The following is a 19186-nucleotide window of genomic DNA, read 5'->3' as shown; positions in this document are numbered from 1 at the left end:
GACAAGTAAAATTTTGAAGCTTGGATTAGATGTGGGCGTGCACACATACACACACACACACGCACACACAGACCGCTTAAATATTCTGTTAAGTGTAGTCTACAGTAAAGATGAGACAGCAGATAAAAGGCCCACTAATTCCTCATAGATTCCAAAAGCTGGAGCTTATATTTGTACATATATAGTGTTTGTGATTGAAATGATAACATTTCTTTTTGACATATAAGCCTTAGGGCCCTTTGAATTGGAATTACAAATCTGCATCCCAGCCCATGTGTGAACTAAGGGATAATGATGCAAAGTTAAATCTATATTCATTCATTCAATTGTATTTATTGAGCACTTATTATGTGCAGAGCAATGTACAAGGTGCTTGGAATGTACACTTCGGTAATAGATAGAGACAATCCCTGCCCAATAACGGGCTCACAGTCTAAGCAGTCTAAGCTAATCTATATTAATACCTTCTCTCTAAATGATGAGTTGAACCATTTTGGGGGATTTGAGATTAACAAGGTTTGGGTAACCTCTTTTGTTTTCCTTTGTCCTCCTGCTCTGCTCTGCTCTCTTTTTAAACTAATCTTTATTTCTTCCTTTCCTGGTTATTTTTGTGGGTTTTAAATGCAAAGTTATAAAAGTGGTCTGGCTATTATTTTTTCCATTTTGTGGATCAATTCACATCACAATGATTCAATCAGGTTTTTTACATGCAAGATTCAAGATATGTAGCTAAAGTCAATTAATATTACCTAACTTTCTCTTAAAAACTAATGCTGGGATCTAATTTAAATAATTCCTTTGCTGTAGGAATTCATGAAGAAACTGGAAGAAAAAAGAGCTGAATTAAATAAAGCAACAGGAATGGGAGAAGCTGTTTTGGCAATCTGCCATCCAGACTCTATCACGACCATTAAGCACTGGATAACAATTATCAGAGCCAGGTTTGAGGAGGTTAGTATTTCAGATGGGGAAGAAAGACAAATTTAAAATCCTAACTAAAAAATATGAGGAGTTATTCATTCCACTTCTGAATTTCATTGTGGAGCTGGTCATAGGACCAAAATAGCAATAATAATAATAATAATATGGTATTTTTTAAATGATCTGTGCCAAGAGCTTGGGTAGACCACAAGTTAATCAGGTTGGACACAGTCCCAATCCCACAGAGGGTTTACAGTCCTAATCCCCATTTTCCAGATGTGGTACCCGAAGCCCAGAGAAATTAAGTGACTTGCCCAAGGTCACACAACAGACATTTGGAGGAGTTGGGATTAGAACCTAGGTCCTTCCAACTCCCAGGCCCATGCTTTAACCACTAAGCCACACAACTTGGACCAGTGGAAAGAGCATGGACCTGGAAATAAGAGGTCCTGGGTTCTAATTCCAGCTCTGCCAGTTACTTGCTGTGTAATTGCTATGCCTCAGTTTCCTCATCTTTAAAATTGGATTCACTACCTGTTTTCCTTGCTACTTAGATTCTGAGCCCCAGTGTATCTGATCTGATTAACTTGTATATACGTCAATGCTTAGAACAGTGCTTGATACACAATAAGTGTTTAATACAAAAATATTATAATATAAGAGTAACAAAAACAATAATAGTAGTAATTGGTAAATTGGAAAAATTGGTCCAAAAAGTAAACATCAATGCTGAAACTTATGGAGAGATCCTGTAGTTTGGCTCATTCTGCATCATTCTGTTCTTTTTCCCTAGTATGCTAGTATTGACTAATTCAGTTGCTGAATTTTAATTAGGTATATGTTTGAGGGGAGCAAATGACAAATTGAAGAGGCCCAACTTTCCAACTATGTCCTTTATCAAGCTCTGATCTGGGGAGTGTTTGTATATTAGAAAGCAAAAGTAGCTTTGTAGGTGGGTATATAATTGAGCATAAGAAACTTCCATGGTGCTTAGCTTATAAGAGGCTGGTGGATTCTGATTCCCAAATATTGTGGAATAAAAGGAAAGGGATATTTAGCTTTCATAAAGGAACATAAGAAATGACAATTGACTGACTTTTCTTTCAATAACTTCTAGGTTCTCGCATGGGCTAAGCAACACCAGCAGAGGTTGGCAGGAGCACTGGCTGGCCTTATTGCTAAGCAGGAATTGCTGGAAGCCTTGCTGACTTGGCTGCAGTGGGCTGAGACTACACTCAGTGACAAGGATAAAGAAACCATCCCACAGGAGATAGAGGAGGTTAAAGCTCTTATAGCAGAACACCAGGTAACATGGAGGGTTTGGTATTTTTTTTTTAAGGAGTCTGGTTTCATAACAGTTTCATTTGAGGAGATGAGACAGTAAATGATTATCTGTCCAAAATGGCTAAGATTGGCATATTGGATCACTGTTAAAAGAAATAGACAAAATTCAAGAAATGCAAAACAAGAGTGATAAACTGCACACTATGCACATTCAAAGTGTATACAAATCCATATAATACCTAAGATACTTTACACTCCAGGAAAAATCCTGTTGGAGAGATTTGATGTTTTCTCAAGTTTTTTTTATGCTGTAAAGAACTCAAGAGAAAACTTGGGCTTCTTAGTGGAAGAATTTATAAGCTCTTAGATCTCTTCTTTGTTGTGCTGAGGGTAATCACTTGCAATTATTTCAAACTTAAATTTGCCCTTTTATTGATATGTACTTATCTGTATGACTTATTTTTACTAGGTAGAGAAATTGTTATGCTATTGCAATGGTGAGATGATCTTTTCTAAAAATATGGACTTATTAAAATAGGTCACTGCCTAAGTATTCTATTTTCTGCTGATATAACTTTTTTGGTACATTCTTAATCAAAGAGTCATTATGTCATTGCAGACTTTCATGGAGGAAATGACCAGAAAACAACCAGATGTGGATAAAGTAACAAAAACCTACAAGAGAAAAGCAGCTGACCCCTCCCCCATACAGTCACATATTCCAGTCCTGGATAAGGGGAGAACAGGAAGTAAGGAAAAAAAATCACTGATAACCTTTCTTTTTCTAGAAAAACAACTGATTACTTAAACATACTAAGATGGTTTAATGCAGGAGTCTAGATTCGGTCATTTGCAGTGTTTGAGGCAGAAAGTTAAATTTACTTGTGGACGATTGTGCCTACTCTGTCCTAAATACTTTTCATGAAATAACTTAGATATGAATATTAATTTCTCCATTGTAATCAGAACCTCCCTTCTTTCATTGCACTTAGATTTTAAAAGATCTTTTATTGATACACCTTGAAAAAAAATTACGCTCACTGAATTCATGAATTGTCCGCTGTTCTGCAAGAATAGGTTTGAAGAAGAGTTTGACATTAAAAAAATGCTTATCAGGGTTTTATTATAAAATACAGCTAGAGTATTTTCCAAAGCCAGTAGTAATATACTCGATGTATAATAGCTTGTTTCATCAGACATGGAAGTAATTTTGAAAAGTGCAAATCAGACTTGATACTCTGAAAATGGAAAGACAGAAGGAAAATGATGTTTACCACTGAAGTTGTCCTTAGGGTCAGGGATGATGCCGAGATTCTAGGGACCTTTGCCATCTGGGTGATCATTGTTCAGAAAGTAATTTGCCAGGAAGTTGTATCTCACCACCAGCAGGACATGCCTTTACATTGTTTTGGCCAGTCACAACAGTTTGCACTGTTATCAAGTGTTGCTCACTACTTGGATGATGATTCCTTTATTGAGACACAAGAGATTGATCATTTTGTATATACCCCAGTTCTTAGAACAGTGTTTGTCACTTAGTAAGCACTTAAATATGATGTCTAATCAAAATTAGACACGATATGAAGGGTAGAGTGAGTCTTGCAGAAGGTGGAGTGAGATTGTTAAAGTTAAATACCCACACTATGCTCTGTGTAATCTAGGAAGCAGGGAACTGGGTTTCCCAGAAGCCAACTTTCATGGGTCAGGCTGGGGAGAACAGCACTTGAAAAAAGAGCAGTGCTTAAACTGCTTACCATCCTCTAGTTTCCTGGACTGTATTTGCTTCACTGTTGTGGGGAGAGGCACTTACGTCCAGTGTGCAGTGGGAATTAGAAGGGATTCAGTATGGAGGTACCTGCCATAGTGAAAGTGAAAAAAAAAGGTAACCTTGCCAGCTGCCTTCTGTTGCTTTAATATGTTCAGGAGCTGCACTTCTTAACTTCTTCCAAAAGCAGAAACAGCAGCACAGGGCCTAAGGAATCAAATTTGCCTGGCAGTTGACAGGCCTGCACTTCTGAGTATTATTTCTACTTATATTGAAGGCAAGAGTGTTTAAAGTAGGAAACCGTTTACTTTCTTGGTCCTGCTAAGATAGGTGTCTCTCTCTATTTTGTGCCAGGGTAAGCCAACCTGATCTGATGTTCAGGTTGGGTGAACATGGCCCAGAGCCGAATACAGCTTTTGCTGCTGTTCAGCAGCAAGTGGAGAAGGAAGGAAGACTTGGGAGGGCTAAAGGAGGAGCTAACTGTATATTTAAATGGGAATTTTCATAATGCATTTATCTTCCTACCCGAATTTGGGCCACACTAGACTGGGCACACCAAGGATACATCTAAATTAGTTCCACGCACTTGGGCACATAAGTAGGTATTTAATTGGGTTAAGGTGGGCTGGTCCTGGACTTTAATGCCTATCAGGCTCAGGCTGGGAGGATTCAGGCTTGGTAAGGTTGATCCCCTTAAAATCAGGCCCATGCACAGCCTTAGACCAAAGATCTTTGATAGTTCATTCTGAGAACCTTGCTTTTAGGTTGCATCTGATTGAGGAATTTCACTTTTATGCAAATTACATTCACTCTCTTCTGGCCTGGGAAGAGGGCCAAGGACTCACACTGTTGGTACTGCTGTTTGCCAACTGCTAAAATGCACCAGGACACCTTGTTAATCTCACCAGTATCTATGTTCTTTTAATTTAACAATCTTTGGGCATTTCAGAAACATATGCGATGGTAACTTGGATTCTCTGTTTACAGGAAAGCGCTCCCCATCTTCAGCTGTGTATCCCTCTGGCTCTCAGACACAAATCGAAACAAAGAATCCCAGAGTAAATCTATTAGTGAGCAAGTGGCAGCAAGTCTGGCTTCTAGCTTTGGAACGAAGAAGAAAATTGAATGATGCATTGGACAGACTAGAGGAGGTCAGGAAAACACTTTCTCTTACAATAAAGTAACATTCATTAATATTTATACCATGCCTGGCAAGTGAATCTTTGACACTTGATTAAATTTAACAATAAACAACTAGATTGTTGTATTTACTCTATGAAGATAAAATGAGTATCAAATGATAGTACATACTGTATTTAAATCAAATTAGAAGTAATACAGTTATCATCCCTTGCTCTCTTTTCATTCCCCTCCACAGCTGAAAGAGTTTGCCAATTTTGATTTTGATATCTGGCGGAAAAAGTACATGAGATGGATGAACCACAAGAAATCTCGAGTAATGGACTTTTTCAGGAGAATCGATAAGGATCAAGATGGAAAAATAACCCGACAAGAATTTATTGATGGAATACTTTCCTCAAGTAAGTGGTCAAATGGGAGATTATTTCTAATGCACTGGAATGCACTGTAAAAAGCTTTAGCACAGAAGTTCGTAGAGCAGAGCTTCCTCTTAGCCATCCAAATTTCTATTAAAGTGTGTTTCCAAGGCAAATGTACTGCCAAGTTCACTGTGCTATTCTGCGTGGCACTGCTTGCCTGGCTGCTAAATTCTGGAAGTGCCTTTCTCTCCCAGAGGTCCATCACCTCTAGAAGCTTCTGCTCCATTTTAATTTACCAGTCCTGAGATAAAGTTCTATAGTAGCTGCTCAGAAAATTCATGCATCAGTTCATACTCCTGGGAGAGGTAAGTTTACTTGCATTTTCAGAGAGTGAGAGACTCTGTTGTAGAGTGGATGGATGTGGGTAGGAAGAGAGTATATGTATCTGACACAGCCTGAAGTGTGAAACTGAGCATGAGGAATACAGTATGTTTCGGATCGCTCCTGAATTATGGAAATGGATAGATGGCCGTTTTTACTGTGAGAAGCAGCATGGCTTAATGGAAAGAACATGGGCCTGGTAATCCCACTACATTACAACCACTTCAACCCAGTGTGAACGTTTGGCTCCTCTAACACCAACCTACTCTCTGTCCCTTGGTCTCGCCTCACCAGTCACCGACGACCTTGTACACACCCTCCCTCCTGACTGGAACTCTTTTATGCAGCCAACAGCCGATCACTCTCCTAATCTTCAAAGCCCTAGTGAAAATCATGTCTTCTCCAGGAATCCCAGTCTAAGATCTCACCCCCTACCCTATTTTCCCTCCTTACTGGCTCACCCATACATTTAGTCCAACTCCCCAATCACTTAAGTACTCACCCCACCCATACAGTACTTAAGCACCCTTTCATATACTCCGTTGCTTCTGTCACCTGTAATCTATTTTAATGCCTACCCCTGTTTGACTGTAATATCCTTGAGGGTAGGAATCATGTCCATCAACTGTATTGTACTTTCCAAAGGGCTTAGTACAGTGCTCTGAACAAAGAAAGCACATAATAAATACCAGTGTTTGACATTGTCAGAGAACCTAGGTTCTAATCCCGATTCCTCCACTTGCCCACTGTGTGACCTCGGACAAGTCATTTAATTTCTCTGACACTTTCCTCATTGCTAAAATGGAGATTCAGTACCAGTCCTCCCTCCTGCTTAGGCTGTGAATCCCACGTGGGACAGGCACTGTGTCAGACTGCTTTATCCTGTATCTTCCCTAGTCCTTGGGAAGTAGGAAGCGCTTAATAAATACCACAATTATTATCATGGTTATTATTATCAAATGCCTTTCCTGGAAATAGATATCTTTTAATATGTTTTGCAATTTACTTATTTTTCTAAACCAATAATTTTCTACATATATATATAGAAATAATTTTCTATATAGTAACCTACAACATTATTTGGTAGTTGTGGCTTCCAAATTGATTCTAAAATTTCATGTTTTATTCTTATGAAATTTTATAGTCCACTTCTTGGGCTAGTCTGTGTGATGCCAGTTTTGAGAAGGGATTAAGGTGTGTTTACAGAAATTATCTACCCTGAGGTGCTTTGGGAGCACTTCAAATTGTTTAAATATTCATTAAAAATATTTTTGTTCACATTTTCAATGCTGCACTCTTCTCCAGAACAGAGCCCACAAACTCTGTTGTCTTGCGTGGCACACCAGGACTTGAGTTATACTCGTTTGGGAACTATAGGTTTTTTGGATTTCCTTGGGATTATGTTGAGTTTCTTTGAAAATATCTACACTTGAAATTTCATCCCTTATGGCTCTCTTCTCAAAAAAAAAATCACCAGTAAACATAGTACTGACGGTGTAGCTGTCCAGTATCAAAATTGGATGGAAATTGGGTCAGGGCATGAAGCAAAGTTTCAGTGACAGATTGCTTCCTTATAAAGAGATCAGTAAGCCACAGAGTTTTCCCTTTTGCTGTGTTTTGATCAACAGAATTTCCAACTAGTCGCCTAGAAATGAGTGCAGTGGCTGACATCTTCGACAGAGATGGTGATGGATATATTGACTACTATGAGTTTGTAGCAGCACTCCATCCAAATAAAGATGCATACAAGCCTCTAACAGATGCTGACAAGATTGAAGATGAGGTATTTATTCTGTATTCATAGATAGCCATCACCAAAACTACATGATCAGTTCCTACTCTCTTTAAAGATTTTCCGCTAGGAATTTGAGCCCCATAGTCCACATTAATATTGAAGTGAATATTTCAATCATGTTTCTCGGCAGGTAACCAGGCAAGTAGCTAAGTGCAAGTGCGCAAAACGATTCCAAGTGGAGCAGATCGGTGATAACAAGTACAGAGTAAGTCTTCCAGAGTTTCATTGCTTTTTCAGGAAGATGGTTGTGAGGCTTTAATTGCATATTTCCCATTAGACTTATGCATTTTCTCTGTAGTTGTTAGAAACTGGGTTTTTACAGTGGATACAACCATTTTCCTTTGTAATGAATTTGTCTTTGAAAATTTTGAGTAATATACTGTATTTTTCAGACAGGTGTTCCTTCTGTGTATTTAAAGAACTCCCACAACTTCTTGGAAAAATAAGAAATGCATAGGATTTGTAAGATTAATAAGGCTTAGACGTGAAATAAAAACCCTTTTCCAATTTGGAGATCATCCTTTGCACTGGGCATTTTGAGAGATTATGTCTAGGCATTTAGGTATCAGAATGCAAGAATGTTTTCCAATTGAAGTTGTTTCTTTACCAAACAGAATTGGAATGACAGTATAATTGAAGAATAGTGTGTTAGCTTCATGCGCTTTCTATTTTTTTCATAGAAAAATATATTCCTTTAGTAACTAGGCAGGAGATGTGCTGGATCCAATAGAAGAATTTTCCAAATCACACAAAGCCATTTTTTAAATCATATTCCAGAAAATACCTATGTGTATTTTCAAAACTTGGGGGATTAATTATTGATCTGGAGGGTTTATCAAGAAGAGAAAGGGCTAAAAAAAAGATTAATTTGGCTATTTGAGTACCTGCACATCTCTAAACTAGATACAGTGAGAGACCAGAGTTTATATATGTTAGTGTTTGTTAGTTACAAAGAAAATGTCTTGTTGCACTAATTGTGTCTTTCTTCCATTTTTCATTTCTTATCAGTTCTTCCTGGGAAATCAGGTATAAACCAGTCAAATGTATTACAAAGTTCATATCTAATGATTCCTAATACTCATTAAAAGCTTGCCGTGGCTGGTCCCTTCCCTTGCTGTCTTTCATAGCTAATTCATTGATGATTAGCTGTGAGTATTGCTGTAAATGCTACAAGGGTTTCCTTCATCCAGGATCCCTTTTTTTGCTTTTGTCTCATTGAGGAGATTATTTAAGGAAACCAGATAATAGATTTTAGCACTCTAAATGCTTCTGGCTTTGCAAATGTCACTTAAAGTTCCCACTCTTAGGCATAAATATTTTTATCAGAATATATAGCCATATCTTACATATCCATATATCTACTCTATTGAATTCCATCTGCTACAGAAAAAACCCAACAAATGTGCACCATATCTGGTAATTGGGGAAGGATGAGGCTTAGCAGAGAGAAGTGGGAGATTATAATATTAGCAAAGAGAAAAATCCTCCAGTATTCCCATTGTTCTGCACAGTGGTGCTACTGTCCGTCTATCCTGCTGTCTCATTTGATATTACTCAAGCACTTTGCCTTTCTTGATTAGTATTATTATTATATCAAGCACTGCTGGGTTTGATATTAGTTAATCATGTTGGGCACAGTCCCTGTCCCACATGGGGCTCACAGTCAGAAACTCAGCCTAATCCGGCTTGATGACATACATATCTGGGACTTTAAATTCATTCTACATGCAAGTTAAATGATAATTTAGATGTCCATCTCTATTAAAGACCCTCTACATTAATCTACTTTTCAGGCCACATTACTTGATATTTGGATTTGAGTATACACCTTTAAAAAAGCAGCAAATCTTGAGCCAAGTCAGAATATTTTCTTAATAAAGTGGTGGTAATTAAGCAATACCTGCTGTACTAACAGTTTGTGGCTCCAAACTGAAAGCATTTTCAGATATTTATAGAATGAGCTAGATTTTAGAATTTTATCAGTTTGAAAAATTATAGTTCTTTCTGTTGATGAAAGGACATAGGACATATTTTATTACAAAAGTATTGATATGTTTGATTTTTTAAAAACTCCCATATAGTTTATCATCCTTCTTGCCTCATTTTCTGGGTTACTAAAGGCAAAAATATTTCAAAAAAGATATTTACATTAGACCAAAATAAAGAACAAGGAACCAAAAATTTGCACAAGTTCCCATCTACCTAAAATTGAGAATGTAATGACATTGAGAGGGAATTAAAATAAGCCAAAATAACAGACCATGTCTAACTCCCACCTGTGTATTCTCTCTCAATCCTCAGTAAAGTGCTTTACATCCAATAAGCACTTAAACATTATTTCTACTACTTTTAGGAAGTGAGAAGAAGCCCAACAGTATTTGGAGATATGTCTCCTTGGGGCAAAACGTAGTCATTAGTCTGAGTAAAATAAAACACTTTGGATTTATCCTTTGCTGACAAGCTTAATATAAACTAGGATATCATGTGTATCCGATTAGACTGTAAGCCCGTCAAATGGCAGGGACTGTCTCTATCTGTTGCCAACTTGTTCATTCCAAGCGCTTAGTACAGTGCTCTGCACATAGTAAGCGCTCAATAAATACTATTGAATGAATGAATGTGTATACATTTCCTCCAAATCTACCATTTCTTCAGGCACTTGAATTGATCAACTTGACCTAAAGAGGTTTCTATTGTCTGGTTCCCCAAAGTAATCATCCTTTTTGCTGCCCTCCTGCTTAGCAATACCAAAGATCATTTAATAAGAGGTAAATCTACATTCTACCCTTGAAATCATATTACCTTTCAGGCCCAGCTACAGTGCTAATAAAGTTTAGCTGTCAAGGTGAAAAATGGAGTAGTTAGGCAGCAACAAATTACAAGCAAAATCAAGGATTGGCTCCTTGTTGCTATGTTTAAAGAGTTCTCAAGTTCCATAGCACATATAGGACCAAGTAAGGCTTTGTTGGGTGAATTTACTTGGGTAATTTCAAAGACAAGTTAGCATTTCTGAAAGGAACTGTTGGGGTGTACTGCTGTTGATCCCCAAATTTGATACATAACTGACATTGCCCTGATTTCTATAATTTAAATCACATGGGACTACCAACCTACAAACTTCGTTGTATTTTACACTCCAAAGCACTTAGTACAGTGTTCTGCACATAGTAAGTGCTCAATAAATGATTTATTGCTGTGTCTCAGTGACATACACAAAAATTGTTTAATACTTTATTTGGTGGGATGTTTTAAAACTCTGCAACCTCACATAGCAATAGGCTAGTATTTTCCTTTAGAATGTTAGCTTAGTATAAAACGGCTCAAAATTCAAGAAGTACCATTTGGGTTCAAAAAAATGGTTGAACTGAGAATTAGTTGGTCATCATGAACTGTTCAACTGGAGAAATTTGCCAGATGATTAAGTAATTGTTTGATCATTTTGGGATGGGAAAGGAGATAGAGTTGCTGGTCCAGGGTATGATTTGTATAATTTTGAATCACTTTTGAACTTGCCAGATTATATCATGTCAGAAATATGTCACTGAAAGTTTTTAATGCTGTAAATACCATATTTGCTCATATAATTGCTCTACTTATGGTATAATTTATGGTATGGTATAACATTAAAAAGGGGTGGTCCTGTTACAGTGGGTCATTTAGCAAGTGCTCTGCACACAGTAAGTGCTCAGTAAACACTACTGAATGAATTAAGTCCAGCAATCAGGGGAGGAAGAGAAAAAGAGAAGAAGAAAGGGAAAGGCCAGAGAATATTAATGTTTTATCTCTTTTACTGCCTCTCTCAACTTCACTCAATGAATTAACAACACCCTTTAGAGCTTCTACTTCAAAGAAACTTCCCTCTACTCATACTTGTTTCTAGAGTTCTGACTCTTCTCCTCCTCCTCCCGTCATTCACTGCTATCACCACTTATAATGATGTGGCACACAAAAAAAAATCTTATTTACTCGTAAAAAATTTGCAGGGGGAATTATGAATTATGCATACAGGCAATTATGTGAGTAAATATGGTAATCAAAATAGGACTTTTTTGAATGCATTCTCATATATAGACTTAATCATTACACCTGCAAAATTTCAACTTTGCCTGCAAAATGCACAATGGTCTCACCATCTCTAGTAGTCCTTACAGAAAGTTAATACAGTGTACTACACTCATCAGGCTTTCAGTTCATACTGTTATTACTACTGCAAAATACAGTTTCTGCTCTTGAGGAGCTTAAAACTTACTCTTCTGGAACCTCTGTATTCCTCTGCTCCTTATAAACAAACTAGGCAGAGAGATATAAGTTTCTCCCCTGAAATATTCAGATCCCCATAAGAATATATCAGAGAAAATGGAGAACAAGCAAAGCATATTAAGGCTCATTTTAGATCTGAGACATGTGGGCCAGTGCTCATTTTCATGGCTGTATTAATCCCTAAAAAGTAAGAATGACTGTTTTAAGGTTTGCCTTACTAATTTGTTTCATGAGATTGGAAAACTAAGTATCAAGTCATGAAATTGTAGTAGTAACCTGTATTTTTCTCTCCTATTGTTTTCCTTTGGACTAAATCAGCATGCAGCAGAGTCTAATGCAGATAATCTAGTGGGCAAATAAATTTCTGCAAACTTACTAATGGCTGTAAATAAATACAAAATTAAAGTTGGTGACAATTCACTGCATCCTTAAGGAGAAAGTACTTGTTGAAAAGCTTTATGGATTCTTTTGTTTGTTTGCAGTTCGGTGACTCTCAACAACTGCGTCTTGTTCGCATTCTACGGAGTACGGTGATGGTTCGAGTTGGAGGTGGATGGATGGCATTGGATGAATTCCTGGTTAAAAATGATCCTTGCAGGGGTAAGGAAATTCTTGTATGAAAGATGATGACTAAATTCTTTTGTAATGAATTTTTTTTTCTTTTCCAACCTAGGAAGCATACAACTACTGTCATTTATTCCTACAGTGAATGTTTCATAATAGTCTCTTTTTGTCAGCCTAGAGTTCTGAGAGAACTTGCGGCAGTCATGTAAACCATGCTCTTTCCATTGTTTTTGACTTCCTATAGCTACCTAGTAGGCAGGCAGCATCAAGTAGAATAATTTTCTGTGAGGCCAGTATGTCTATTATATTGTTATTTGTATTCTCACTAGCACTTAGTATAGTGCCCTGCACACAGTAAGCGCTCAATAAATAGCCACTGTTCTGAGGCTTTCAGGGTGGAAACTGGAGCAGAAGAAAGGCTCTAGCTGTAACTGACCAAACAATTACTCCATTACAGGAAAAATGAGAATTAAAGTAAGAAATAAGGTAATCTGAAATACTCGAAGCTAAAGACAAAAAGTTAAATTACAAGTGAAGTGTGTCTAACCAGAATATAAATAGAAAAGATATTGAAGTTAAATAGCAAAAATTTGTAGATTTGCCAATTATTGCTCCTATATAATTATGTAGAATCCACATTACTTAAACCCAGAAACCCTAAGTTTACTTTAGCCAAGTAACTGTAGGATGCCCATACCCCAACCATGATCCATATTCCATCCACAGTATTTAACTACAATTCAATTTCCTGCAAGACCTTCACTCATTGAAATACATTGAAAAATCTCTTTTAGTAGCAAAATTTCTAGTTAACATCCTTTAATTCCTTTAGGATCCTGCCCTTTTCTCTTTCATTCTTTAATCAGTGCAAATAATTTTGGATGCTGGTTGAATACCTGAGACTATGATAGCCATTGATGGCACTAAAATATTCCAGATATCTCTCTGTTCACTGTAAAGTAATAACATTTTAAGAATCTAGGTGAACAGGTTCTTTAGGGAATGAAACACACCAAACCTCTGTAGATAGATGCTAACCACATAAAAGCATCTATGTATCAGTCCCAGGATTAGTTGAAAATGATAAGAATGGCCACCCCACCTACATCTTTTCAGTAGAGGATTAAACCTTCATTCATTCAATAGTATTTATTCATTCAATAGTATTTATTGAGCGCTTACTATGTGCAGAGCACTGTACTAAGCGCTTGGGATGAACAAGTCGGCAACAGATAGAGACAGTCCCTGCCGTTTGACGGGCTTACAGTCTAATCGGGGGAGACAGACAGACAAGAACAATGGCACTAAACAGCGTCAAGGGGAAGAACATCTCGTAAAAACAATGGCAACTAAATAGAATCAAGGCGATGTACAATTCATTAACAAAATAAATAGGGTAACGAAAATATTTACAGTTGAGCGGACGAATACCAATAATTTATGTATAGACAGTTATTTGGTCAAAGAGTCCCAGTAAAGTCAATGGGAACTTGATGCATAGGACAGAGACAGTTATAAAAAAAGTCACTGTGGAATATTCCTCTCTCTAGTATACAGCCTTGTCTGAATGGAAAACCACGTTTATTTGACATGCTGTGGGTCGAACAAAAAATTAATGGTATTCAGGGAACAGCATTTGAGTCCATAATACTTAATAATAACAGATATTTGTTAAGCACTGACTACATGCCATGAATTAAACTAAGCACTTGGGTAGATAAAAGATAATCAGGTACATGCACACATTAGTTTGGGAAGGAAACTGGGCCATGACAATTGATCACCTAAGAAGTGGCAAACTGGTCTTCATTGTGCAACCACAGCAGCAAAAAGCAGGAGGAGGAGTGTCTGACTTTCCATGTCGTTGTTTTTTATTGTGCAGATGTGGAAGTTACTGCTCAAGGAAACAGTTCTACCTACAGGCAAAGTCTTTGAGAAAGAACTTTCATTTTACAGACACACACATAAAACAAAACTTGGAAAATGACATTATTCTCCTCCTCCCTCCTTTTTCCCCACCCCTCCCACACTGCTCTTCCTCCTACCCTTGGGATTGTTACAGACCAGGTGCCATTCCCTACTACCTGGTTTCCAGGGACCCAAGGAAGATTTTCTCCGAAGTTATATCCTATTGACCCGGGCCTAGGGGGCTTTTGCAAATGCAACTGCTATACTTGTTTTCTTCTCCTGCTAACAATATTCTTTAATGTGATTGGTATCCTATGTCATTTTTTCTAGTTCATCATCATGGGAGTAAAATGTTACGTTCGGAATCAAACTCTTCAATTACTACTACTCAGCCTACTATAGGTTGGCAATCCCTCTTTGCCTCTCCCATTCTCTTTTTCTCTTTCTTCCACGCTATTGCTTTAACCCTTTTTTTATTATAAATAACATGCTTCATTCATTGCGTATGGCTTAACACATATAGAGCGGGGCTGGTGCTTTCAAATGCAATATTTAAAATTGACTCGCTTGAGGTGTGTTTCAGTACAGTTATTCACACTGATCAAATACAGAGCTAACATGTTGCTCATCTACTTCTTGTGGAATGTTCTCCGTGTGCATATGTGTTTGTGTGAGTGGTGCACCACTGACTATTTCATTGATGTTGAGGGCTAGTGTCTTTATATCGCATGTTCTTAAAATGAATTTTTAAAGGTCATCTTTAAAATTGCTGCCTTATTTTGAGATGTAAGAATAAAATTGAATCTGGGTGGTGTTACACATGATGTTTGGAATTAGCAGGCTATCTAATCATCTGATGCAATTTTATAGGAAACTGTCTTTATTTTGTGCTGATGATGCTGTTCGCATATGCATTACATGCAAAAGATATATAGTCCTTGCCCTCTGGCTTAAACGGTTAGTGTGGACAACAGGTAATGAAAATATGTTTTTGCATTATTAGGTGATGGATTAACAATATTTTAGCATATGGGCATTCCATTATCATGCTGACTCGTCCTTTGCACTAGCAATGACGCCCACTTTTAGAATGATAGAATAAGCACGCTCTCTCTCTGACCTTACCTGTATCTGAAATAAATGCATCATACCTTGATGCATTTGATTTTGGTGTTCTACCGAATTAGAGCTGGCATGGCAAAAAGAGGATTTAAAAGAGTGTGCTGTGCTCTGCACGTTGGCGGCGGCTTCTTCACTGAAAGGCCTAAATCCCTGTTTTTGTCCCACAGCTAAGGGGAGGACGAACATGGAACTGCGGGAGAAGTTCATTTTAGCAGATGGTGCCAGTCAAACCATGGCTGCTTTCCGCCCAAGGGGACGGCGTTCACGGCCATCATCCAGGGGAGCGTCACCCAACAGGTCCACTTCGGTGTCCAGCCAGGCTGGTCCAGTGATCCCCTCACAGACCATTGTCACCAGCACACCCAAGGTACGAGACATGGTGGAAAACTGAGTTGAGCGGTGTTTAGGATGATCAAACTCACTTCTATCTGAGAAAGCCAATTCCTTCAGGAAGTTGCAGGGCAACTTTTTTGGGGGTTCTATCAACATCTCCCACCTTATGTGGGAAATCCAAAATTTATGCTTACATTGGCTCCTGGCCCATTCATGAGTCTTGGGGCATTACATTACCTTTCCAGGTGCATTTTTTAAAGGTTTCATTCTTATGCAGGTATGATTTTCCATCAGATTTTTCTGCTTTTTCATTATGTTCATTCCAACGGTGAGGTGTGATCTCTAACTCTGTGATCTCTGGGGATTTTCTTTTTTGTTTACTGTCCTTTTTTTACATTTTGATTTGCCATTGTTTTACACAGACATCCCATCATTTAACACGCAATTATGGTAAACCATGGTTGACAAACAGCAAAACGTCAACTCCATCTAAACCATCTGAGTCCCCAGACTATCAAGTATCATCTGCAGAGGTACAGTAAGGATCTAAATTCCAATCTAACAAAATTCTTCAACTAAAACTCTCAGTTCACTAACACCCAGTGCTACCCTTTGAATCCTGTACCTTGTCTTAGCACTTGCTCATTTTTTAGACTTCCGTAGAGTTAACGTCTCTCCTCTCCTCTGCCTTTGTTCCAACTTACACTAAAATTGTTTCCCTAAATGCAATCAGTTCCATAAATTCATGCCTAAAATGAAACCCTATTTCTAAAAGTTTCTTAGATTCTGAAATCAGTCCTTAGTCCAAGTTCTTCAGGAATAGACTTAATGCTGCTGGATAAGAAGTGACTAGTGAAAAGAAGTAGTCAAGGATAAAACAAGATATCATTGCCAACAAAATACATACTTTGCCTGAAACAGACCACATATAGGTGTTGAGTAGAATGGCCCAGCCCAAAGACCTACAAAGCATTGAAATATTTCCTTAAAATGGAGCAGGATCAACATCAACCAAAAAGTAATGGGGCATTCAAATGTTTGGTGCTATAATATGATTGACCACCTTCTCAAGGACCATTTTTCATCTGCCTTTGTCTTCATCAACCCTCTTTCTACAATCCTGACCTATTGAATGGGGAAGCAGTGACCCACACCATTGATCACTAAAGAGAATCAATTTCAGTGCATGCATTTTTCATAAGAAAGGACAATCCAATCCAGCATAGGAAAGACTAAAGCAGCCACCTAGGAAGAGACAGCAGGAGTCGAGGAAACAAGTGGATACCATGGCCCACTAACCACCAAACCCTACTTATCAAAAACCTGACTAAATTTGAACACACACCTCAAAAGTTTTGTCTGTCATTTAAATTGGTATTTAATTGGATATTGTGCTTGTTAGACATGAAATTACTATTTAGAAATCCTTAAAGCATTTTCCTATTCACTCATTCAATGGTATTTGAGTGCTTACTGTGTAGGATGTAGGTCAGGGGTCAGCAGCGAGACAGATGAGATTGAGGCACAGGGAGAAGGTTAGCACCAGAGGAGTGGAGTGTGAGGGCTGAGATGTGGAAGGAGAGAAGGGAGCTGAGGCAGGAGGGGGCAAGGTGATAGGAAGCTTTAAAGCCAATAGTAAGGAGTTTCTGTTTGATAAGGATGTGGATAGGCAACCACTGGAGATTTTTGAGGAGTGGGGGTGACATGCCCTCTAAGCATTTCTGTAGCAATATAATCTGGGCAGTGAGTGAAGTACAGACTGAAGTAGGAAGAGGCAGAAATTTGGGAGGTCAGAAAGGAGGCTGATGCAGTAATCCAGGAGGCATAGGATGATAAGCAGCATGGCTCAATGGAAAGAGCACAAGCTTGGGAGTCAGAGGTCATGGGTTCTAATCCCACCTCCACCACTTGTCAGCTATGTGACTTTGGGCAAGTCACTTCTCTGTGCCTCAGTTCCCTCATTTGTAAAATGGGGATTAAGACTAAGTGCCCCATGTGAGACAGTCTGATTACCTTGTATCCCCCGCCAGGGCTTAGAACAGTGCTTGGCATATAGTAAGGGCTTAACAAATGCCATCATTATTATTGTTATTATGAGTGATTGTACTAACATGGTAGTGGTTTGGATGGAGAGGAAAGGGCAGATCTTGGCAATGTTGTGAAGGTGAGACCAACAGGATTTGTTGATGGATTGAATATGTGGGTTGAATGAGAAAGCAAAATTAAGGATGACACCAACGTTATGGGCTTGTGAGATGGGAAGGATGGTTGTGCCATCTATATTAATGGGAAATTTTGGGGAAGGACAGGGTTTGGGAGGGAAGATAAGGAGCTCTGTCTTGGACATGTTGAGTATGAGGTGGTGAGAGGACATCCAATTAGAGATGTCCTGAGCAGGAAGATGTGCACCTGGAGAAAGGGAGAGAGAACAGGGGAGGAGATGTAGATTTGAGTGTCATTCTCAAAGAGATGGTAGTTGAAGCCATAAAAGTGAATGAATTCTCTAAGGGAGTGAGTGTAGATGGAGAATAGAAGGGGACCAAAAACTGAACCCTGAGTAACCCCTACAGTTAGGGGATGGGAGGGTGAGGAGAAGCCCACGAAGGAGACTGAGAATGAACGGCCAGGAAGATAAGAGGAGAAACAGGAGAGGACTGAGTCAGTGTATGTAAATATTATTATATTATTAAATATATCCTGAAAATGTGAAGGAAAATAACACAAGGTTTACTGAAAACTGATCACAGTTTTGCCTAGTAGATATTTTAATTACAAAAACCCTGCCATTCAGCTCTCTATGGAAAGGACCTGGTAGGAAAGGGGTGATGAGCTTTTCCAGTAGGTTTTTTTTTTTCCCCAGAAACAATACTGAAATTACTGTCTCCAGTAAGTGGACCCAAAAGAACATTCCTCCTGATTTAGGAGTTCTGTGCCTTCTAAAATGTGATGCTGGTGAAGTCTCCTGCCCAGACTGATAGATAAGCCTTGGTCCTGTGATTTCAGGGCAGAGAAATTATACAGAAGAATTGCTACAGAAGAATGAGATAGTGCCACTTATGTTCTCTTGAGCCTGCAATCATAGTTTGCTTGGGGGATGTGCAAAATGCTCCTTCTGCCTTTGTCCTTAGGATCTAGGGCTAGAACCCAGGTCTAAATTTTTTTTTCAAGAAATCAGGACCAGTGAACTCTGGGAGACAGGAAGAGTGAAAATTCCTTTGCTTCTGCCACATGGCATCTCCTACCTGACTGAAACAGATGACTCAGCATTCAGTTCTTCATTTTGAATTGATCACATTGATCTTCATGTAATGCAGCTGATGGGAGTCAAGTGGTGTCGGTAGAAGGCCAGTAGGA

The 19186-nt window shown here is 38.4% G+C and overlaps 1 protein-coding gene across 1 annotated transcript in view; it reads left to right on the top strand.

Moving 5' to 3' along the window:
- The window catches only part of LOC114811093 (dystonin-like), a 44518-nt gene that overhangs the window by 21843 nt on the left and 3489 nt on the right, over nucleotides 1–19186 (top strand). The window contains 12 exon segments of the mRNA XM_029062277.1: nucleotides 808–951; nucleotides 2039–2227; nucleotides 2825–2954; nucleotides 4958–5121; nucleotides 5349–5511; nucleotides 7479–7633; nucleotides 7776–7850; nucleotides 8654–8671; nucleotides 12388–12505; nucleotides 14708–14779; nucleotides 15667–15866; nucleotides 16255–16365. Coding sequence (XP_028918110.1) covers nucleotides 808–951; nucleotides 2039–2227; nucleotides 2825–2954; nucleotides 4958–5121; nucleotides 5349–5511; nucleotides 7479–7633; nucleotides 7776–7850; nucleotides 8654–8671; nucleotides 12388–12505; nucleotides 14708–14779; nucleotides 15667–15866; nucleotides 16255–16365 — 1539 coding nt within the window.

The sequence above is a fragment of the Ornithorhynchus anatinus genome, chromosome 1 (genome assembly GCF_004115215.2).
Source record: "Ornithorhynchus anatinus isolate Pmale09 chromosome 1, mOrnAna1.pri.v4, whole genome shotgun sequence".
Lineage (NCBI taxonomy): Eukaryota > Metazoa > Chordata > Mammalia > Monotremata > Ornithorhynchidae > Ornithorhynchus > Ornithorhynchus anatinus.
This window is presented reverse-complemented; position numbering and strand designations above follow the sequence as displayed.